Source organism: Homalodisca vitripennis, chromosome X (genome assembly GCF_021130785.1).
Source record: "Homalodisca vitripennis isolate AUS2020 chromosome X, UT_GWSS_2.1, whole genome shotgun sequence".
Classification (NCBI taxonomy): Eukaryota; Metazoa; Arthropoda; class Insecta; order Hemiptera; family Cicadellidae; genus Homalodisca; species Homalodisca vitripennis.
The window spans coordinates 141,904,010-141,930,185 of NC_060215.1; the positions used below are offsets into that span (position 1 = coordinate 141,904,010).

General features: G+C 32.6%; 1 protein-coding gene across 1 annotated transcript in view; it reads right to left on the minus strand.

The window, feature by feature from the left end:
- Positions 1-26,176, minus strand: part of LOC124369935 (inositol hexakisphosphate and diphosphoinositol-pentakisphosphate kinase) — a 159,246-nt gene that overhangs the window by 85,010 nt on the left and 48,060 nt on the right. The window contains 6 exon segments of the mRNA XM_046828136.1: positions 2,180-2,374; positions 3,906-4,096; positions 5,933-6,034; positions 12,039-12,193; positions 20,667-20,757; positions 25,097-25,237. Of these exon segments, the coding sequence (XP_046684092.1) occupies positions 2,180-2,374; positions 3,906-4,096; positions 5,933-6,034; positions 12,039-12,193; positions 20,667-20,757; positions 25,097-25,237 (875 nt within the window).

Genomic DNA, 26,176 nt, shown 5'->3' on the forward strand with positions numbered 1-26,176 from the left:
TTTATTTCGTTCAATTACTTCTATTCATCTAATTTATTCATTTATTTATTTTTACATGTTGTCACATAACCACATATATCAGTAATTACCTTATGGTAAATGATATGACAATTTGTTTAAATATCTATGCTGAATCAAAATATTAATTAAATATAAAATTTAACTTGTATGAATAATAAAACACATGGTATTAAAATATATACACAAAACATTGAACACTAAGCATGTACATAATGTAAGCAAATGTACATAATCGAGAGCAAACGATAAAATCCCTAACATAACATATCATATGTTTAAAAACTTATTGTTATTCAGTTAATAATTCATTTACACTGTAAAAATACTTTTCCAGCAAATTTTCCTTTAATTTCTTTCTTAAAAACCTCTAAAGAATTCTCTGATCTAACATTACTGGGAAAATTTACTAAATTTTAAATTTATACTTGATTCTTCTGCAAGCTTATGTTCCTAACTCAAATTGTATTGAAGTGGAACATTCTCATAGTAAGTGGGAGTTTGTGGAAAAAATATTAGAAACAGATTTTTTGACTTAATTTCTCAGAGAAAAGCTTTGACTCAAAGCTTTGTTATTCCATTTGCATATAATAGTATTATACCATATAATATATATTAAGTCAATGTTTTCATATGAATTGTAGTTTTAAATCCTGGGAGAATGTACAAAAGATAAATGCTGACATTTCTTAAAGGAATGTTTCCACACGTGAACATCTATCAAAATGTTCTAAAATGTACAAAGTGACTACCCATCAATTTTTTAAATCGTAGTATTTAAAGTCTGAAAAATTCAAAATGTACTAAAGAAAGAAATTTTAAACAATTCTAAGTGTTAAAGTTTTATTATTTTAAGACAATGAGTAGTGCATAATTTTAATTGAAACCGCTTTTAACCATTTTAAAGAGTATTAAAAATGTAATAATCTATTATTGGATAAAAATTAAAACAGAAAATATTTACGTGTTACGTCTGTCTTTCAGATCATCTATGACCTCCATCTCCAGAGGAAATATCAGCTCATCAGCTTTGTCAAAGTAATACCTAGATGCAGCCATTGTTGCACAGAGCAGTCACCACTACATACCACTGTACAGAGCTAACTGACTCAACCTACCGTCTCCAGACCAAATGGTAAACGGGGGGAGGGGGAAGAACCATACCATACCGGTGGGGGAATCTTAGTCACCTTCCTGTAATCTCGTTTATTACTCATCTAAGTAACTCTGAGTTCTTACCTGAACAACACTGAATTTGTTTCCTTAATTCCAATTGATTAAACTGATATGCAGTTATGCTCCAGTTTATTGATAATGATTCTAATCCATTATTTAGCAAATTCAGTGCAAATTAAATGAACTTTGTTACATACCATACTACACGTGTGACACACAAAAATGAGAATTTCAAAGAGAACCCTCCTAACATATAAATAACAATTTGATTCTAAAAAGTTATAATCATAAATACACAAATAATGTAATGTGCAAATGCACTTGTATACTGTATATTAGCAATTCATTGATTGAAATGTAGCAAAGGTAAATTAAATTGTTATGTTTCTTTTATTTTAAATTTTAGGATCTCTCAAAAACTGCAAGTAATTTCAATCAATAAAAATTAATGTAAGCATTTTGAAGCTATGTATGATTGAAATACTATACCAATGACAAAATGAATAAAAATCGCAGGAGTAAAATAGACTACATTTTTAACTTCTATAAAACTTTTATAATTTATTTCATTTTACCAGACTGTATTGTGTTTTGTGTGGTGACTTTTACAAAGTCCTTTTTATTGTAGTAGCAAATGTCTTCTTAAGGATACTATAACTTCAACCAGACAAAGTGCTGTTTTTTCCATTTAACTTTGATTTTACTTAATGATACAATAAGGTATTACAGGTCTACAAATTTATTGTTTTACTGTTGACAATTAAATTTAATTACTTCCACGCATGTTTTAACAATCCAAACTTTTACTTTTTCTACACCATGATAGTGAAATGCTTTCACATACAGCTAAACAATTGTTTATATTGTTTCTTCAAAACGGTTCCTGCACACTCCTACCACAATTTCAGTGAATACCCCAAAGCCAGAGAGCAGTTTATTCATGTTGCCTATTTTAGTAGAGGTATTTGAAGGGAGGAATACTCACATCTTGCCAAAGGTTGTAGGGACGATGGGGGGATCATCCAGCTGAAAGGGCACAGACCATGGGATGTGTAATGTAGGAGCCAACTCTCTCAGCACCATATTGCCCAAAATCTTGGCACAGTCATCGTAGTACTTGTTGGAGTTCTTTACGAAGCTGAATCCATTCACATCGCATACAAATGATTTCCCATTTGCCCTGAAAATATGAATAAATTACGCCTATTACCATCAAGATATTTTGAACCCTTAATGTTACATGCAATTAACAGTGATCCACATACTAAAGAAAATAATAATTATTAAAATATTACACTTTTCTAAGAATAGAAAAGCTTTATCATTCTTTAATTTTAATGAGTTATTGAAAAAGGTCTAGCTACTGTTTATAGCTGTTTTTGCATTACTACTTAAATAACATTTTCTATCTTAAACTCACTTTTTAATATGAGTTTTCTACCGTGCAACCCAGTGCTGGATCTCATTTTTGAAAAATGTGTTTTTGACCTCTGTTGTTTTTGTTAACAATGCTTTAACAAATTAAAATCTTGTTCCTTGCTGATTCTACAAAGCAAAAGACTCGGTTAGAGTTAAATCAGACTCTGTTGAGTAAAATATATTGTCCAAGACTATGTATGTTCTGATTATTCAAGACTATCTCTTGATAGACAAAACATTGTGAGCCAGGGCATTGTTCTGGTGAAAGATCCAACATTTTCTCATAAATTGTAGTACTGCATGTACTACAATACTCATACTACTCAGCTGTTCGTATAGTAGTCAACTGAAAAATTTCACAAACCTGTCCAATCTTTGAGACTGTTTTTTGTGTTCTTGGAATCAAGAATCAAGAATTGTATTGTCATTAAACACATGGCAATAGCCAAAGTCAAAAACAGTTTTATAAGGGTACATGAGTGTAAGTTAAATATTTTAAAAAGTAAAGCAAAAGACTATGACCTAAAATTAAAAATGTAATTGATTCTCTTGAAATCGGTGTAATTTAACTAAATATATATAAAAACATATACATAGATTAAAAATACATGTAAAAATATAATTAAAATCTTAATGCCAAAATCACAGGCCAAAAAATCACTGACAGAAAAAAATGCATTTACTGTTAACCAATTTGAAAGAATGAGTTTGAATCTATTGCGGTTTACAGACCAGGTCCACTTTTGGTAGCTTATTAAAAAGTGTTATTTTTATAAACACGTGGATTTTTAATTTTTCCAGCTTTATGGAAATACAATCAATCATATGGCTTCTTCTAGTATTATGTTTATGAACTTCATTTCTAATTTAAAAGTAATTTCCTTGGCACTAATTAAGGTAAAATATATTTTTAAGTCCTTTAAAATGTGTTTTGGAAAAGTGTGTTTAAAAAGTTCTTTGGAAAGCAAAACCTTGCCATCAATAATTATTTTCAAATCCCTTATCAAGCTGTAAACTCTTTAAACTAACACTGTATAGTGTTTTAAATATTAAAAATAGTTTTCTTGCATATTTTCTAAGAGTAATACACTGATACGTTCTTTCTAAAGGTTCCACACTTTTCTTACACAACATCATATTACGAATTACTCTTAACTAGCGCCAAAAGCACACTGATTAAGAAGGAAAGTTTAAATTTGAGTTGGAGGTGGAAAGGGAATGTCACGTCCCACTAATATCACAGTCACTTTTCATAGTCTAAAGTTTTCTTACTTTAAACATACTTTACACACCTTAGTAGATCAAAGCCACAAACTGTCTGTTTGAATGCCATGCAGACTTTTCTAGAAATAAGTTTCTCCACATTGCTGAGGATGACAGGATAACGGATCTCCTTGCCTTCACTGTCTCTCTCTACTTTTCCATCGAGTGCCGGGGATTTGCGAGCCTCTGCATGAGCATAATCTGGCCCTACCGTGTACACCTGCCACCCATCATAAGCATATATTTCATTAAAAAAACGATATATCTGTAGAGTGATTTAATTATTTACTTTGGACTAAATTTACCAACAGCTTAAAAAGTTAATTTTGATAAAATTCTGTTTATAAACAAATGTTACAGCATAAATACGCACTAGGACAAATATCAAAATTTTGTAGTATTGAAATTTTATTTACTTTTCCGTAAATTCACTCACATATGAAATACAGAATCTTACATACGGTGCTACTACAAAGCAGAATTTCAAGCAAAATACTTCTGCAGCCAAAAACAGCAATAGGAATTATGAAAAATACAAAACAGGCAAATTAAGTCAAAACTATTTTCTTATAAATATAAATTTTAACTTCAATAGTTTGTATATATTTGAATGTATAAAACACGTTAAGAAACTTAATGGATTTTTAATAACTAACAGTAGTCACAATTGCAATATCCGATTTCAATTCAAAGTTGACAAACATAATTTGGAATTTTATTCTAAAAAACTTCTTATACTGGACAAAAGTTCCTTTAAGTATTACCCAATTCAATAAAATCTGTTTAAAAACTTTATTACATTTTAAAAACGTTTAAAAATACATTTATTTAAGTCTCCTTGTTACTCAATTGAGGATACTTCAGTCAGAATGCTAACTCAAGAGGGATGGTAAAATTGTAATTAATTTAATATACTAGATTTTATGCATGTTTTTTGTAAGGATTTTATTCGTTTGACACTATTCCTATGCAATGTTTTCTATATAAAGATGGAATAAAGATATTTAGAATTGTTGTCTATTTTCTAATTAAATAGAATTATATTGAATACATATTAATAAAATAATGATTTACAACCAATACATTATTAACATTAATACATAATGGTGTAGCAATTACAATTAGAAGCAATAATTTTAAACGTTCAATTAATAACGCAATCATAGTCTTTATGTGTCCATAATCTTTAAATTGGAATGAGTAACTTAAATAGTTTAATTAAGTAATGTAATTTAAGGGATTTGCAAGTATATAACTGTGTGTTTTACCTTTAGCAATTTACATGGATAGAAAACTACACTAACACATATAGAGTATGAATCTTATTTTAACTTAAGGTATCAAAAATATTCCTAAGATCCTCAAATATATTTCCAGAGCAATCACAAACTATTTGTTAATACTGAAGGGAGTGGTCATCATGAGCTTACTTTACACTCTTTTATTAACTGTAGGATTAGGGATATGTCTTATTTTCACAGATTTGTTTTGTATTTTATTGGTTATTCATCAAAAACTCAAATTTTTCAACGTCAAAACTAAATTAAAACTAAAAACCGTTTGGATGTGTATTGATTATATATTTAAATTGAGATATATCCCATCCTGTGACCAAGAATAAAGTGTAATAGTGCTTAAAGTTTAAAATTATTCTTATGGAGTTAACACAGGGTTGTTTCACAACAGTTGGCTCTTAAGAACTAAGTATAAGTAAACTATTACAACCTATCATATATTCATGTTCACTATATTTTTATTTTATATAAGAGCTACTAGTTTAAAATTACTATATTTGGAACTTTCAAAATATTTGATTTTTTCAATAATTCATTTCCACTTATTGTTAAAGAAACTCTTAATGGAAGTCATACAAACAAATTTAAATATTTTACACAAAATATGACACGAACACATTGGTGAAATTTGAATTTAAAATTATAAATGCTCTTAAAATCACAGAATACTAATACAACTAATAATGTGATTTACTGCATAAGTTTTGAAAAATATTTACTCTAAAGTGCTACATTTTGAAAATAGAAAACTAATGAGTTACCTTGACATCTGTCCCATCAGTTGGCATGAAATCCTCGTAAATAAAGGATCCGGTTTTTCGAACCCTGGACTCGGGAGAATATACACTGCTACGACTTCCAATCTGTTTAAGAAGAAATTGCATTCTTGAAACTAGACATTGATGTTACTGTTTATCTCTTAATAAAGTAGTTGCAAACAAGTAAAAATTCAAGGTTTTTAGTTTACATCAGTAAATTAAGCATTCCCCATTCTTCGGTAATGCTGGGGGAAATTTAATCTTGAAACTGACAATTACACAATTGTACGTTGCAAAGGATATGTTCGCTTCTTTACAATATGTTTTACAAAAATGTAGAAAAAGTAAAGTTTTATACTTGCGATATCATCTTATTTATTGTTTTGTAACCAAGAATTATTGAACACTGTCATATTATTACATGAAAAAAATTTTCTGTAAAGTTTTTGGGAGAATATCGAAAAATAGACTCGATAGATGAAAAAAACAAATTTAAAGATTACCCCTCTCTAAAATTGTTTTTAATTAAAATTCCCCTTATGTACGCAAATATTAAGCAAAATACTTTTCAATAAAAATTTAAAATGAAACTGTTTTGAATATAAGATCCTAAGAGTAAAATTTAAAAACGGTAAAAACTAGAAAATCAAAAGAAAATTTTTTTTATTGTATAAAACATCATAAAATATTATTATAATTACCATTTGTATACTTTATTTTAAAGAAGGCAACCTGTTCCACAACAACAAACTTAAGTTAGTATAATTATTAATTTTTTTTTGTCGAATTTTCCCCACAAATAGCCGTACATATGGACGTCAGTATTTTTTTATAGTTTTTCAAACGTCTGTGTATACGGATGTTGGCACTAAAAGTGTTAAAAGTGAGATAAATGCTTTAAACACTCCTAAGTCAGTGGCTCTTGCCCACCAAATACCATATTGGTATAATAATGCAATATATCGATACATGTGTTTAATATTATGTTTCAAAATATAAGTATATTTTAGTGCGATTTCATTTTTGAAAAATTTGTAAGCCAATATAAAAGTAACTCATTTATTTCCTAAATACAGTAATCTATATGTGACTTCAATTACAGATTCCTTATCAATACTTATTTCTAAAAATGGAGTCTCAACTTTATCGTTGTAGGTCACAAGACATCTAGTTTTCACAAATGTTTCTAGTATTAAAATGTATTCTGTTACGTTTTTCATGATTTTATTGAAAAACTAACATTTGTTAAATAGTGTATGACAATTAAAACATGTGTATAGTTGAAAAAAAGTGAATCTATTTTAATTTCAAGGAGTAAATTTGTTAATACAGATAATAAAACAGATGAAAATGTTTATAATCTAAAGCTCTTAACATTTTTAATATTTATTAGGACTGTTAAACTGACTGCAGGTATTGTTAAAACAGTTGTAGTTATATGTTATAGTTCAAGTCAGTACGGTTGCTTCCAGTGAAAACCCATCAAATGGTACGCAAGATGTTTACACAATAATTCATGATTACTAGACGTAGATAAGCTCCGTTTTCTTGGTTCAAACATCAACAATAGGTCACGTTTTGCAAATCTTATCAAGATAGTTACTTCCTTACACCTCTCTAATCAATGGTTACAACTCAAAACTTTGATTATTTTAATCACCATGATTCATTACTGCCAGTTCTCTTACAGACATACTAAATCTCTACAACTTAAAAAGTATCGGTCTTCTGAAGTATGTACAAGGTGATAAAATTCTAATTTATAATTGATTGTAGAATTTTTAATTACTTTAACGTTTTTTCTCATTTGAGCAATACAAATTAAATTTTTTATTACTAATATTCCAATTTTCAATAATGTATTATAATATTTATTTGAATTTCTTAAATAAAACATTAATAGGGTTCAGTTTTATATTATTTCAAAAGTCAAGGCAAACTTTTATTCACAAACATAAAGTAAAGAATATTCAGCAATACATGAAAGTCATCCAAGTAAGCTTAAGCTTATTAACTTACAAGTATAATATTTATTCTTGGTAGGTGCTAACAGTACTGGATGTATTTATTAATCTCATTTAAAAAAGCTTTTAATGATATTTATAGTAATTTTACCACCAATTTAATAACCTTTAAAACTCTTTTCTATTCTAAATTTAATGAGAATTTCAATTGAGTTGATAGATCATTCAATCAATCAATCTCTTTATTGCCGGAAACACAGTGCATGTAAATGTCACTACTAATTCTAATACTGTGGATATTACAATATTAAATTAATATTTATGACATGTTAATAATAAAACATTTCAGGCTTATACGTCTAATAAGAAATATCACTGCACTACAAAGCAGTGGTTATTTAACCGTCTGTTTGGTTGTAAGCTACATTTATAACAATTTCTTTTTTTTGTCTCAGTTCTTCATTATGTTTACAAAATACAAAAATATTGTTAATTTTTAATTTTTCATAAACACTATTTAGCACTCGTTTCCTCTGATTATCCGTTTTACTTCAATCTATTGGACCCTAAAGATGGTTACTGACATAATTATAAAATACAACAAAAAATAAAATATTAAGAAACATTAATATTGAAATTAATATATTAATAATTCAACTCTTGAATTTAATAATGTCGAGTTGTATTAGTGTTAAAACGTATTTTTCGTGTTCTTAGAAATTACTGAGTTTTAAAAGTCCTATTTTATAGTGTCAAATTGGAATACCGTTAAAAAGTTTTACAAACTGTATTGTCACGTTGTAATAGTGTCGAATTAGATTAGTGTGAAATAGTACAGTCCATACAATCACTAACAGAACCATGTGCTCGTTCCAACAATCCCAGACGCTCGCAGCATACACTGGTTTAATATTATAATTAATCAGTGATTCCTTTAAAAATTACGTTAAATATTTTATAATCCGTATTAAAAAGCAGGTGGATTCTGTAACTTGATAGAAAGTTATGCCTCTAAAATGAATATTTTTGTTTCCAAACTAATCTAGATTAATAATTGTTTGTATTAATATATCTCAACATAATTGTTTCTGCAAAAGTAAAAAAGGAAATGTCTGTTTGTATGTGTCAATTAAATCATATATTTCATTATTATTCTTATATTTAATTATAATTCAGTATGTCATTTAGTAGAAGTAACATATTGATCATATTCATTTCATATTTCATTTGATTTCTTTATTATTAAGAGTTTGTTTGTACATAAAATGAATCTTATTTTGTTTCCACTATAATAAAGTTTGTGTCATTGGTATGAATATAGTAATTTCTAAGAAATGTGCCTGTTTGTAAATATGAATAAGTAATTTAGTAGAAGTACCCACTTTAAGAATAAGACAACTTTAATAATTACGTGTTGATATTTACGTAAAAGTTATAAATGTGGGACAAAAGAATCTCAAATTTTAAAATAACCTTTCCTTACTAAAAGCTGTATCACCAAAATGATACAGTCAATGTATACTTAGTGTGACAAATGTTCGTGTTTTTGCATTTCAGAGAAAATTCAACCATTCTGAACTGTTTTTTGGAACTGTTGACAAGGTAAGTACCATATATTTGTACATAAATGAATGTGAGACTACAAACAGAGACAATTACCTAAATGAGACACACAGAACAGTTTTTTATGAACACCTAACCTATTCTCGCAGGCAGTCATTCGACAGATTACCAGATTTCACTAAAAAAACACCAGTGTCAAGATATCCAAAACTTCATAAAAAAACTCTTTTTAGCATCAGAGGAATATGATAATGGCACAAAGTTTGAGCATGTCATTTTGAAAACTACATTCGCATTGACAGCAGAGAGTTCGTGAAAATTAGTGTGATTTAATCAGTACCTACAAAAATTGTTGTTGTACAGTGTGATAAGAGTAATGGATTAATTATAATATAAGATTACTTACAGAAGTTTTTGCTGTTTGGTTTTCAATGTTCATTATCAATGGCAATAAAAACATTGAGTTCGACTTCAGAAACATTAATTTGCTCAGAAAAAATTGTTGTTATAATCAAATAAAAGAACACTACTGAGTTTATATTGCATAGTAAACTTTAAATATAATAAAAATTCCAATATACTTATTGTATCAAATTATATTTTAATATTACAATCAGTTAAAAGAAGCGCTCTAAGCAATTGTTTCTAGATTACTCGATTAGTAATAATTTATTATATATTAAACCTACACATTTAAGCTAGATTATTAATTTCTCCTTGAAGTTAAAGCCCTGACAATGGATGAGCCTCATACCAATGCCTGCAAAATTAAAAACGCAAAGGCCTAGCTCATTTCTGTCGTCTCCATCGACATTTCGTCTTTTGAAACTACTCCAATCCTGCACTTTTTGACGCTATTCCAACAAAATACTTTTTGAAGGTAATTTAATTCAACACTGTAAAACAGCAGTTTTTTAAATTAAACAAATTTTTACACTAAAACACAGAAAATACCTTTTGTTACGAATCCGAGTGTACTCTAGAACACCATCCCTTCTTTGTATTATATTTGTTTAAAAATGTCTTTGGAAAAATAATTAGTAATTTTAGTTTCTGTAAGAATTGGGCATCGACTAATAAAATAAAATACAGTCTCATTTTCATTGAGATTGCATAATGAATATGACAAGAAAATAAGGAATGTCACGTTTTGGGAGCGTACAATCTACCTCACAACATCAATATCTAGGTTATTTCTTGGACCATCAGTTTTGTACAGAACATTTAAGGCGGGCAAATACAGTAGCAGACAGATAGACAGATATGCATGCGAACGGATTATTTGCTCAATACACATAACTGCAGACGAACGTATGTTTTAGATCATAACATAACTGATACTTGTCTTTAGTAATCCCACAAAGGTGTCAAATTAGTATGGTGTGACAGGAATTTCTGAAAAAGTGTTCTGTGGGACCATGATTTGAATAATAATAAATAAAAAATTCTTACCTTTAAAGAAGTTTCTTAATTACAATTGCTAAATTAATGTATCATAATTAATAACAGTTTTAGATATCTATAATTTTAAATAACAAAAATTTCTCTAAAAATCTGAATAAATTATTCAGAAAATAATACCAAGGCCCTTACACTGAGATTACACATTCGGTTTGCAAATAAATTTTGTAAGTATAATCCAAAATGAATTTATTAGAAAGTCCGTTTAGTCAAATTTTAACAAATCCAAAATCTGATTAAACCAAACTGTTGTGAAATAGTGTTTAGCATTTAGCCAGATAAAACGTCTGCTTGCAGACATTCTAAATTGTATTATTTTAAATGTTAACTAAATTACAACATTAATCTTGTTATTGTTTCTTGTTATTTAAAATTTTGACTAAACTATAACTCTCGTTACTATATGAGCTTGTTGTTGAATAAATTGAAAATTATTTTTTTATTAACACTTTAATTTATATATATATATATATATATATATACATTTGTGATGTGTCTGACGAAGATAGCCTTGCTATCGAAAGGCCTCACAAAAATAAAAGTATTAAATATTGGTTTATGTGTTTAAATGTAATTGAGTTAACAGTAGCCAATATAAGCTCCATCTTCATTAATATACACAGGGTGTAAAAAAAGTCCTGCACTGGCTTGGTAACTTCTGAACGATTACAGGTAAAGCAATAAAACTTGGTACATTATTACTGCACCTATAAATCTACTTTTTTGAAGTAACTATAATTTTTTGTCATGTCAAGGTGATGGCCCACAAGGAGTCAAAAGAAAATCTTAAATGAGAGCATAGGTCAAGTAGTACATCAAGTTAAAGGTCTTTGTTAGTAGCCGCAGTACAATGCCACAAATCCAACCCCAAAGGGTTCACTCTTTAAAAAATGATGTTGGTTTAAAGTTGAAAACATTTGAAATATAGGTCTTGCTCTAGATCCCAACAAACAGTCAGAGACATATTGATCTGAAAAATACAACAACAAAAACATTGTCTTGCTACCTATAATGTTCATGTTGCTAGTCAAAAAACAGATGTTAGTTTCTAAAACATCCTTATAAATGTTATGCATTGACAATATGTCTATTACAAATAAATAAACGTTAAGTTCAATAACCTTTCGAAACAGTCGCTGACTGCCACCACCAGCTGAGGTGGGATAGTAAATGTAGATGTTATGGTCTTCAGCCGACACTGGCTTCTCAACAAAGGGCTTGTTGAACACCACACCGTTGACCTCCACATGATCTTCTGACTCCACCAATTCATGATCTATTAACAAACAAAACAGGTATTTCAGCCTTCAATATATAAAAAAGTGCAAAGGAAACAATAAAAAAAACATAGAGTCAAAAAAAAACAAAGAAAAATTCACAATCATGTGAATTTAAGGTGCCAGGATTATCGGAGTAGGCAGAAAATATAATAGTATAACTGCTTTTAAAACACAAAACACTCTTAGACAAAAGTTTGTAAAAACAAAACAAAAAAAATGTTCACAGTATAACATGTTCTTGTAATAGGAAATCATAGGTAACACAAAAAGACCACTAAATGTGACAATAAAAAAATTAACAAAATACCAAACATGGCTGGAGGAAAAGTCTAAAACTGCTCAGCATTTCTGGTCTGAAAATCATCACATTAAATGGAATGATACCAACATAATACACCACAAGATTTCTCCAAACACAAACTTATTGAGGCTTCATACATACTAGGGTGAAAAGTAATACACACATGCTTGTAAAATGTGACTGAAATGAGCTATAGAAGTGCGCCTGGTCACATTCGTAAGTACCATTCCTTACACGCATGTGCAGTTTGAAAACCTTGCGTCAATCCATTGTATTGTTAGCAGCATAACTAAGCAGACGGATTCAAATGCTATGTCAATTAGATGTATACAATGTGCTGTTATTGAATTTGTAACTGCTGAAAAAGTGAATACTACTGAAATCCATCGTCGTTTAAAAAGTGTTTACGGTGACGATAGATCGACTGTCAATAGATGGGCGATAAAATTTTGTGCATGTGAGCCTGGAAAGCCATAATTGTCCGATCACTGCCACAGACAACAAGCATCACAAACTCGTTGACGATTTGATTCAAAGTAATTGGCGAATCACCTAACAGCGTATCCCAAACCATGTTGGAATACCTAGGGAACATTTTGGTTTCATTATTCAACAATTAGGATACAGGAAAATCTGTGCACGATGGGTGTCAAGCCGTTTAACAGATGAAAATAAACAACTCAAATGGAATGCTGTCACCAACTTTTGCAGTACTCCAATGACGAAGGAGACAACTTTCTTTACATTATCGTGACAGGGAACGGGTTATGGGTCTATTATGATCCAAAAGAGAAAAGACAAAGCACTAAATATAGGCATTTGGGTTCTCCTGCAACACTCGTCCGCACACTTCAAGCACAACTGAAGAGACAATGAGAAAGTTGAAGTTTGAACCAATTCCACACCCTCCCTATTCCCCCGATCTAGCTCCCTGCGATTTTTATTTTTTCCCTCTACTCAAGAGAGATCTCAAGGGTACTCATACACACACAATGCGGTGAAAGCAGCCATTGCGTCCTGGATTCGAGAAAAATCTGAAGAATTTTTCAGTGACAGAATGAAAACATTTGTTACACGTTGAAATGTGTTAGTATGTATAAGTATGTATATGTATAGTATGTGTATGTGTTAGTATAGTAAATGGTGACCATGTTGAAAAATAAATGAATGATTGTGAAGCTTAACACGTTCACTGCAGGTGTTACGCCGGCATAACATGTAGGTGATACTCATGGTGCGCCTGTTACGCCGGTGTAACATTCGATCATTACACGCATATAACTAAATTTTGAGGTTATTTTCGCGTTGTAATGGCTGTATGTTGCATCACTGCATAGCTAACTATTGGCGGGAACGAGATTCATCGTCCGTTCTGAGTAAAGGCTGTCAGTCAGTGCGTAGGAGCCACGTTGTTTACTGCTGTTGCGTAATCTGTGTTTAGTAGTGATCACGCGCTTGACAACGCTTTGTGCCGTGATGGATGTCGACCAACCGGGGCCCTCGGAGCACTCGACACCTGCTCTAATAGTGTCTAGTGACGACGAAATGGAAAGGGAGATGAGAGATCGCAGTAGTGAGCCTTGACTCAAGCTGAGATTCAGATGACGAGGAAGTAATCGTCAACCCGGTGTAGTGCAGCGCCACAGCTGGTCTCAAGAATATTCCCTTTACAAAGAAAAGTGGCTTATTGTGCCCAATTCCCGGACAAGAACCGATAGATTTTTTTCACCTTATTATTAGATGAAATCTGTCTTGAAAATATTGTAAAATTTACAAACCATAAAGCTGAGAAATTATTTGTAGAAAGAGGGGCCAACCTCAAAGCAAGAATTTGGGATTGGAAAGCCCTGACTGTGGTTGAGCTAAGGGTATTTTTAGGTCTTTTACTTCACACAGGCACTATCAAACTAAATAGAATCAATGATTATTGGAAGACTCACTGGCTTTTTTCATTGCCCTCTTTCAAGCACTATATGAGCTGGGACAGATTTCTGGTAATACTTCGACGTTTGACCCTTTCAAGTGAACCACGTAATGAAGCTGAAAACCAGGACAGACTATTCAAAGTAAGATATGTCGTTAACTATATCAACATGAAGATGAATGATGTATACTACCCTGGGAAGGAGCTATCCCTAGACGAGGCCATGATCTTGTGGCGGGGTAGACTTCAGTTCCGACAATACATCAAAGGGGAAAAAAAACAAATATGGGATCAAGTTGTACACTTTAGCAGAACCAGAGGGACTTGTTTTGAAGTTCATGGTATATGGTGGTAAGACTGATGCTACATCTGGGAAGGGTCATGCCAGCAAAGTTGTATTAGAGCTTATGCAGCGTAAACTTGGAGTGGGCCATGCCATCTATATTGACAACTTCTACAACAGTGTACATCTAGCAACAGAACTCCATCACAGAATACATACTGTATAGGAACGTTAAGAGCAAATCGCAAAGACAACCCTGAAGATGTCATCAATGCTAAGCTAAAGAAGGATGAGACCATCGCTCGCTACAGTAACGGAGTCATGGTTGGAGCATGGAGGGACAAGCGTAAAGTGATGTACATCTCAACTGAATTCCAAAATGATATGGCTACTTCAATAAATAAGCGAGGTAAAGAAAGAATCAAACCCCTGCCCATCATCCAATACAATGCCCACATGAAGGGGATTGATCGCTCAGATCAAATGCAAGCCTATCATCCCTGTGACCAAAAGAGTGTGAGATGGTACATTAAAGTATTTGAACATACATTGACTACCCTGATGAACAACGCAATGCACATGTTCAACATGACTTCAGGAAGGAGGAAGATGTCACTCTACGACTTCCGCTTGGCCGTATTAGAGAAAATTCTTCCTCAGCCCCAGAACCCTGGGCGCACACCTGAACGCGTTAAGGAGCGGAGACACAATATTGAGTTGAGTGGTGAAAGGGACAACAGAGGCCGAACCAAACGAAAGAGATGCAGTGTGTGCCACTCCAGAGGAATCCAGAAAATGACCCCGTACTACTGCAGTCGATGCCCCGACCAACCCGGGCTGTGTCTAAAAGTATGTTTCGATCATTTCCATGACATTCTGTAAAAGGCAATGAACACTGGGTAGTGGGAGGGGATGTAAATATGTGTATATGATACATTGAGATAGTTCATAGTAAGTTTATTGTGCAAAAATGTAAATATAGTGCACTAATTACAATGTAGTAGGCATGTAATGTGATGCGTCTGTGACGCCGGCGTAACAAAGAGGCTATAATACAGTGCGGGTATGACACGGGCATAACATTTCTTTTGCTGTGTGCGTGTGTGACGCCGGTGTAACATTTACAATTACAGTCAACTCCCGATTATCCGCGGAATAGGGTGGCTTGGCGGCCGTGGATAACGTGATTCGCGGATAATCCGCAAAACGTAAAGAAAGGCAAAGAAAAACTCGAAATAAGCAAAGTAGGACATTTAATGACTTATAACTAAGTTTTTATTACATTTAAAAGGCTGGAATAAGTTCAAAGTTAACATTACGTACCATACCGTTACGTAAGCCTACAGTTAATACAGTATCGAGTACAAACAATTTAAAAGTTAGTAGTACTGTACTGTACATCATAGCTAACTAAAAATATACATAGACGGGAATGAAAATACAGTACTGTTCTGTAAATACCCTACTCTAAATAATAAAACTATTTTATATTACATTAACTGCAAATTAATTTGCTTTAAAAAAGTCAGTAAGTTTTTTCTGTTTTGTTTTGTTATGGCACTTAACCCTAATTTGTGATCTAAGTTTACGTAATGTAAGATCGTCTGCAACTATCCCGAAGTCTTCGCCCTCTAAATATTCAATAAGTCATTCAACGTGTTGTAGAGCTGATTCATGTGAAACACGCGATTGAGGAGGCATCTCTTCTTCTTCATTGTTGTAAATTTCTTCCTCGACTCCCTGAGCTTTGTTAATGATGTCTTCATCACTCAGGAGTTCGTACCCGGGATCGTCAGCATCACAGTTCATCCATTCATTGATGTTTTCGTCATTAACTTGCTCACCCCCTTCGACGGTTCTTGCCAATTGTGCTAAAGCTAATGCACAATCTACATCAGATTGATCTTGAAGGGCTTCTTCTTCTACACTAATATTGCTGTTTTCTTCACTCGCCATTAGTTTCTTCCATGATTTTTGCAAGGTTGGCGATTTTACTGACTTCCAAGCTGCTGCAATGTCGTAAATGCTGTCAAGAATAGAAAAATCTTTCCAGAACGATTTCAGGTCATAACCTTCATTTATTCTTCTTTCTAGTAAATGGGACCTATAATTCTTTTTTGTGGCTGCAATAACTCTTTGATCCATTGGTTGGATCAAAGGAGTTACATTTGGCGGTAAAAACTTTAAAACAATGTTCCCATCAACAGATTTCATCACATTTTCAGCGGGATGTGAAGGGGCGTTATCTACTAATAAAACTGCTTTCAGGGGCAAGTTTTTGGACATAAGATGGTTTCCAACTTGTGGGACAAAGTGTTTTTCAAACCATTCTTTGAAGATTCTTTGGTCCATCCATCCTTTTTTTTGAGAAAAGTACTGAACAGGGAGGTTTACAGCTCTAGAACCTTTAAAGGACCGTGGTTTTTTGGACTTACCAATAACAACTAAATCTAATTTATGCTCCCCTGAAGCATTGCCACAACAAAGAATTGTGTATCTTTCCTTACTAGATTTGTGCCCTGAAACTTGACGTTCTCTTTCAAAAGCAAGTGTACGTGTCGGCAAACATTTCCAGAACAAACCAGATTCGTCTGCATTATAAATCTGGTCTGGAGTCAGATTTTCAGCACCAACATACTCCTCAAACTCTGCTTTAAATAGTTCAGCAGCTTCAGTGTCACTGCTGAGTTTGTCACCTTGCAGTGAAATTTCCCTGATGCCATGGCGTTGCTTAAACCTAGTTAACCAACCAGAAGAAGCATTAAACATACCTTCGAGGCCAAGCAGTTTGTGAAAATGTTCAGCTTTTGCTGCTAGGATCGGACCTGAGATTGGCGTACCTTCACTCCTTAACTGAGCAATCCACTCAAGTAGTGCAGCGTCTAGGTGTTCATAGGTAGAAAGCTTCATTGCCTTTCTCTTTTTCATTGCAGACGACGTTTCAGCACTAGCAGCAAACGACAATAACTTATCTTTTTGTTTAAAGATGTCACGTACGGTCGTTTCTCCAATGCCATATTCTGCACACAGGTGTTTTTTCAAAACACCGTTTTGTAGTTTTTTTATTATTTCAAGTTTTTGGTTCATTGTTAAAACAACTCTCTTTCGTTTTTCTGACATAGCGAATTAATATAGGCCTACAGTATACTGATAAAACAAAGTAAAGGCACACCTAGATAAACAGTCAATAACACACAAGAAAAGACAGTCAATAAGAAATGGCAGAATAGTCAATAACACACGAAAGACACTTCAAAAAGAAACAGCAGAACAGTTGACACACGGAAGGCCAGTCACTAAGAAAAGGTTGAACAGTCAATACACTAACTAATCAACAAAAATACAGATGTTTAGAATAACGCAACAAATGTAAAGTAAACAGTGTAGTGTAGACAATAGGCAGTGACAGACTGATGAGTCATGGCAGATGAGTGACAGTAATGGCTGATGCGCGACAACAGTGCGCAGTGACACAAGGGAGTGGAGGTGGCAGTGATGGAAATGCTTGGGAAGTGAGACGGGAGGCAAATAAGTGGAGGGGAGCAGACTGAGCTGGGTGCCTGCCCGCCTGCCAGATGAGTCACACCGCCACTCTCACTGCTACACATCACGCGTCGCCAACACAACTTACGTCTTCAAATAACTGTCTATACAGTACATTATGTAGTTAATATTCCACCATATTACTTATTACTTAGTTATTAATTCATTTATCACTAATATGCATACAGTAAGTACAGTACATAGGCTATCGTTCGCGGATCGCGGATAATGTGCAAAGCGGATAACCCGCCCGCGGATAATCGGGAGTTGACTGTACTTCATTTCCGGTGTGATGAAATAATCCCAGCTGATTACAAGCATTGATTCCAGTCTTCTCACACCCTTTGGTAAGTAAATATATAATAAAAAAATTTCCGCACCTGGGTACCCTACCATGTTTCAGATCCGCAGTGAACGTGTTAAGAATTGTACTTTAGTTTACTTTTTACCTGATCTCGCTATTTCTTTTCGTTAGCATTCTACAAGCATGTTTGCACTACTTTTCAGCCTACTCTCGTACAATTAGCAGAACAACCACTAATTCAAACTTTGATTCAGGTTAGACCAGTTCGATTGCCAATATTAAAAAAGGACCTAACTAGGAAACCTAAAAAGATTTTAAAAATCAAACAAACCTTAACCAAAAAAATCATACACACACTACGACATTCAGGTCTAGGATCAAAATATCAAGACTCAGGCAAGGGAAGGCACTCAGGGACATAAGGGAAAACATCCATACTTACATGAAGGGTCATGGGGACAAGACTTTATGGAGTATAATACAGTTGGGATATACAAGAGCTTTCCAGAAAGTAGATTACGTTTTGATATAAACAAAAACAAAAACAAAGTACAAGAAAAACATTATTTTATATACATTTAAAAGTGACACGAAAATAGTATTCATCACAAGTGCCTAAATTAAAGGCGGATGTGGAAACACCTCCCACTTAAAAGCATCTAGGACTTCTCGAGTCTGATTTGTCGAATGTGGTCGGGCGTTGTTGTGCAAAAACAAACTTTTCGAACTTAACTTTCCTCTGCGCTCGTTTTGTATTGTTTTTCTTAACTTTTGCAAGGTTTCTCAATAGCTCACAGAATTTATGGTTGTGCCATGATCTAAGAAATCGTCAAGAAGAACTCCTTTCCTGCGTCTAAAAACAGTTGCCATAATCTCTTGTGACAAAAATGTTTGCAAGAATTTCCTTGGTTGTTTGGGGGAATGTGTGTGTCTCCAAATCCATAGACTGTAATTTGGTTTTGCAAATCAAGTGTTTTACCCAAGTCTCGTCTCCTGTAATGATTCGATTGAGCAGAGAGTCACCATTTTTTTACAAGTGTCCAAAAATGTCAATGAAGCAGCCATACCCTGATCTTTATGTGTTTCTGTTAAGATTTTCGGTACCCATTTTAATAAAATGTACGGTAACCTAACTTCTGCATAACAATTATGTGTAACAAATTCCTTGAAATTTGAGGAAAATTAAGTGAGAGTTCTATTATTGTGAATCAGCGGTCTTCTTTAACCTTCTCATCGACTTTAGAGACAATTTCATCGGTCACAATGCTTGGCCGTCCGCTTCATCATCACATCATCATCATGCACATTAGTCTGACCATTTTGAAACCTAATGCACCACTGATGCACTCCACCTTCAGTAATCACATCGTTCCCATAAACTTCACAGAGTTGGCGATAAATCTCAATTAGTTTATTGTGCTTAGCCAACAAAAACCGTATTAGCGACCGCACTATACAGTTCACAAGATTTTGAATTGCGTCACACATTTTAAACTGCTATTGTAAAACAACAAGGAGTGACAGTAACCTCTCACTAGCATGGCTGGATAGCCACTGAACGGAGAAACACCCTGACATCAAAATGGCCACGTTAGTCCCGCCCCTAGCAGCTACAGAGCAAAACGTAATCTACCTTCTGGATAGCCCTTGTACATACATAATATATAACTAAAAAGTTTGCTTGATAACCAATAGATAACCAAAAAAATATTTGTACAAATTTTAAAGAGGTGTTAGCATGAGTGCAAAAATAATGATTAGGGCACTCTCCTCCTCCCTAAATGACTGCTATTTTCATTTAGGTTATCCAAATGCCAATGAATGGTGAGAAGAGTGAACTCATTTACAAGTTCATGTTCTTAAGGTTTCAATAATTGGCTAGAAGACTTTTCAAATTAGTCAAATTCACAGTTCACTTAACATTATCACTAATCTCAAGTAAAAGGTTATCACACAACTACAACCTATTCTCTAGCATACATTTATTACTCAGGTTTTTAAATTACTCAAGCAAAATTACATATATTACAAACTATTGCTGTAAGTTTGAAGCTGTGTACCAGTGAAATAGATAACACACACAAAATACAACACATTCAAGGGTTGGTACTTACGTTTGGGGTCCGGGGAGTCTCTATCTAGAACTGCATAGCGTGGTATCTCTATTCCTTCCGTCTCCAGGATAGAATACACCCGTCTTCGATCCTGAGAAATTCAGAATTCATCCTAATTAGTAAAACTTTAAAATACAATAAACAAAGTAATAACAAAATTAGGATACAATTAAGTTGTAATTGAACTATTAATTAGATACACTTAGTAGAAAAGACCTAACGTAACAATTCTAGTAAAATCATTTTTATTACTCATACTTCATTTACTTTCTTCTAGAAGGTTGACTAAACGCTGATCATTTCATTCCTGACCAAAGGGTTACCAACCTGCTTTTCAATGCCATAGTACTTTCCTATATCTAGTAGATGCTTAACTATCTATATTCAGGTATAAATAGTACTTAAAATTTATGATCAGTAGTTAATTATTTAATAACATTATTCATCTGAAGTTTCCTGTCAATATAAAGAGGAATGAGCCCTAAATGACAATACAAAATAAATTAGGTATTATTTTTTAATTTAAATAATTTTTTAACTAAGCAGAGCCATGCTAATGAATACTAAAATTTATAAAGTGATGATCCTATACAAGAAATTCTATCACATTTCTAATTTCTACATTCAAGACCTGTACAGTCTGGTAGCTGAGAGTACATTGTGTAAACATACATCCTAATATTGAATAAAGTACATACAGGAAATTCCACAAGAAACATCTCAATCATCAAATATGCTTATTTTATAACTCTATCAATAGACACACAAATATGAAATGATATAATTTTTATTCAAGTTGTATTTTTTATTTTACAAAGTTAAAACCAATTGTTTAGCACGTAAATAAAAGTTAAATTAGAGCTAGCCAAAGAAATGTTGAGTACTTGGCTCAAATTATGATTTTCAGTCTCTATATTTCTTTGGCTAATACTAATATTACTATTATTTATTTTTCTGACAATTTTTAAAAAATGTATAAAGTTTAACCCTTTAAGCGTCATGAAAAATTTGACCTGTTCTTTGATAAAGTTACAATTTTTTTAAATTTCCAATGTGTAAAGTTAAATTTATTTTCGTTTCTGTATGTCAAAATAGAGTTATTTAACCCTTTTAACCCCGGCCATTAAATCAAGTGATGTGCCAGAAATCCCAAGCCATTTTCAGACAAAATGTAAGGGTTTTGTAAAAAATTCATAACTCAGTTATTTTTTAAGATATTTAGGTAATTCTTTTTTTGTTTTACTTCTTTATACACTTAGCTTACAGACATATACAAATAAAATTATTATTTTGAAAGTAATATTTTTTACATACATATGAATATATAAAAAATAAATAAAAATGAAAAAATTTCAAGTTTGATCATGGAAACCATATGGATAAAAAAATATTTGACACAAAAATACCCATTTACTTTATGATATATTTAATTCTTAATAAAAGGAAACAAAAATTATAGGCCTACCTGATTTACAAGTGGAGTAACATCAATTTATGTAAAGCCGTGTAAATTTTTCTTTTTGCCATTTTTGGGCAAGGCAACGTAACAAGACCTTTAAAATTCACTGTACTTAAAATAAACATAAAACCAAAGTTATTTCTGACAAAATAACTAAAACTGTTCATAATCTAAATTTAAAAAAAGTTTTAAAACAATATTTACATCACTACAAAATGTAAATTTTCAAGATATCCATCACTCAAATCGTCGTCACTAAATCACATCCACACCATTTGCAACTAGGTTACTAATTAGTGTATTTTCACTTACGGGAGACTTTGAACGATGTCTTTTACTCATTTTTGAAATCAAACAAATAATAAACTAAACTTTAACTGCCGTACTTTACACTGATTTAACCTAAAACTGTGAAAAACAGCTGATATACGTGATATACAGCTGTCTGCAACAAGCGTGAGCAGTCAGTCGAGACGAACTGCAATTGCTCAGTCACAGACTGACAAAATACGAAGTCAAACCATTACAAACTAATATATTTCGATGCAAAATATCTTTGTGCACAAGTCTGTGAAATTTCAAAGCATTTGGTGAAATAGGTGGCCAGTAAAGTAATAAAAAGTGCACGTCCGCACTATACGGACGTCGGGAGTTGACGCCATTTTTACGACGTCCGTATAGTACGGACGTCGGGGTTAAAAGGGTTAACGGTAAATAAAATTTGTTTAGCCCTTTTTGGATTTCCTAGTCTAATTTTTAACTTTTGAGATTATCGCATTGTAGTTGTCACTAATATTTTTATTATTTATTCAGTAGTATGGGAATGAAACACAGGTTTATAGATAAACATATACTATATTACAAACCAATAAAATTAGAAAAATACAAAAGTAGACAAAGAGTGTTTATTTGGTGGCAGGCTGTCACAACTGACATTCTGCGCGTCTCCCGCAAGCCACTGTTATCGCGTGGACTTTGAACCTTCTTATCGCTCGGCAACCTGTAGGACAGCCTTGCAAGGCTTGAATTATGTTTCTTGCTTTCTGATAACATCCTTATGACCGTAGTAAAATATTAAAAAGTTTGGGGTTGACCAAGTAATTGCTCAGAATTACCAAATCTTCAAATTCCGAATCGTCTGGATTCGCCATTCACACGAATAATGGTAAAAAAACACTACATAAATACTGGAAACTGCTGTATATAATATGAATAATTTACTTTAAAAAGAATAGGACACAACAGAAAATTATCGATAACCGAAATACATATGCGTGTACTGGACGCTTCTCACTAACTGACTAGATGCCTTGACGGGAGCTCCCGTCAATGACTTTGTGAAAGGCGCGGGGCAACTCCCGCTAGACAGTGTTTGGCCAATTAGAAGCAGCTGCCACTCCCATTGTAACAGAATTCGAGGCAGGGCAACCCGTCTGTATGTCGCATGACTACTAGAACCATCTAGCAGCAAAATATTCAACTAACATAGCAGTAAGAAAATAAAGAATGCAAAAACGCGGATCCACGGCAATAACGTTTTGAGCTTGTAGTGGCCCTCCGCGGATCCGCGTCAATAACGCTGGAAAGGTTAAGAATGATTGATAAAAATACCCTTATTTGTATTTTTTTATGTTATTAAAAATCTTTTTTTGTCCTCTTTTAGCATTAAAACTAGCATAGGTGATAACAATTTTCCAACAATAATATTTCCTTTTTACAGAAAGATCCTGACTAACATAATTTTATTTTACCTATCAGAGCAGTATGTAATAGACATTTAACTATAACATTTAAATCATTATTATTATTTATATTACACATTATATAATGGCGATAGTACATTTACGCTTCTATTACAGTAAAATACGTAAAAATTAAGATTCCAAATCTATTTTATTGTTCCAAATTATGAGCAAAGTGTATTATACCATACAAAATGTAGAATAAAAGCACATTTCACTCCTATCTTACTTCTAAATAAATTTAATAAAATATGGTTTATTGGTTGAAAATTCCTTACAGAAAACTCATTCGCCAAAAAAATATAAAAAAATGGTAGTAGCCTACTAAACTTTTCATGTCTAATATTTCAACATAAACGTATCTCCATATTCAATTTCTCAAACAATCAAATTTTGATCTTAACTGTCTGTGTTTTCTAGCGGTGCTAACAAAACACAGTGGATTTTAATTTGTTCCAAAAGTGTTTCAGGGCAGTAGGGCCTCTGCGAGGTGGAATGGTAGTGGTGGTTATGGCTTCAACTACCATAATGTACTTTGCATAGGAATTTCCATTCTATGGTATTCCTTAATCGCTGTTCTCCCCCCTCCCTTTTCCCATTCCATAGTACAATAAAGCTGAGGTATAATCATTGTCTCCCATAACCCATTCTATTCTTCTGGTGGCATAATATAGCAACTAACTGATGCTGAATTAGACCCCTAAAGATCCACTGCAAACTGTAATGAATAGAATAACAGCAAGGTTGCATTCAAGCAGTGTTGTGCATTGGAGTAAGGTAAGGAGTAAGGAGGGACACCAATAGACTCCTTTAGACCTCACTGAATTAATAGTTTATGTACTTTTCTCATTCCTCACTCATTATTCTGTAAACCTTTAGCCAAAAAGTGATGTTAACTTTTGCCAACCACACTCAAAGTCTGTTTTTTTTACTCTAAAAGTGTGGCATAAATTAATTCTTTAAATTCTTCATCAATTTGAGATTTATTATTCAACACAAAATATACTGACATTAATAAAAATCTCTTGAGCAGCTCATGGTTGCACAAAACTCACTGTCACTCATTTGGAATGTGCGGTGAGCGTTAGAGGAATCATCTCTCACTTAACACATTCTCAGCTCATTCTCCTCCCACCTGACTCCGAATGCGGAATGTCTAATAATTCCCATACGGAAAAAAAACAATAATCTTTCAAATTGATAATTGTATGAGGTAAAGAATTGTATACCTGAATGTCAAACTGCATATCAAGGTTGTTGATAATGAAAGGGTTGCGGAGCACTGCGTACTGGATGGCTTTCTCTAGAGGGAACCCCTTCGAGTGGAATGAAATCAAGCAATCGCACATTGGCCATTCCTCCACAGGTTTCTGTAAACCATACGATCCCATTCAATTCTATATCATAAAATATCAAAACCAAACCAAAACCAAAATAATAAATAAAACACAATGATTTGTAATCTCTCGTTTATTTTAAACAGGACTATTTTAATATTTTTCAGAAAAATATAAATAAAAAATCTGTACATGTGTTGTATTTATATTAACTCATTTACTTTTATGAATTTAATAATAAGAGATCAAACTAAAAATATATAATTACTAATTTATCACTAGTAAATCCATTAAATAATTTGTCACTATTAATTAATTTGTAAAAGACCAAATTTTTTATTAAAAACTTTAAAACTTAAATCAAACGTTTATACTACACTAAATGACTACACTACATCTAAACAATAATAATAATGCATAAAGAAAAAAGATTCCAATGGATAGTACATGCTCAAGAGATTGAAAAAGAGATTTATTAACCCCTTAACTGCCACACCACTGTGATCTCACGTTCCAAACAGCTGCTTCGTTACACGACGCTTAACAGCTGTAAGATGATACAGATTGGCCTGTAGAAGTGTTTTTCTGAACTTCTACAAATTCACAGTAGTGCTGTTTAATTGCTTCTACACTCTGACGGTCAACTAATGAACTATCACGAAAGCACATGGTGAAGTTTTACCTGAACATTAGATTCAGAATATTTTTCTTTTCTAATTTTTTCAATTGCGTTTTGATTGTGGTTCAGTTGGTATGGCAGGAATTAGTTGTGATAATAATAAAGACGTGTTATCAATTTTAAATTTGTTCGAATGCATTGTGAGTAAAGCATTAACAGTGTAACTTTTGCTGAGAATGATGTCGATCGAGATGCGGACTCAATTTATTAACCACAATCTGATTTAACGAATCAGAAAATTCTGACGGCAGTTTTGTAAATGAAGATATCACTAAAGTTGAACATGCTACATT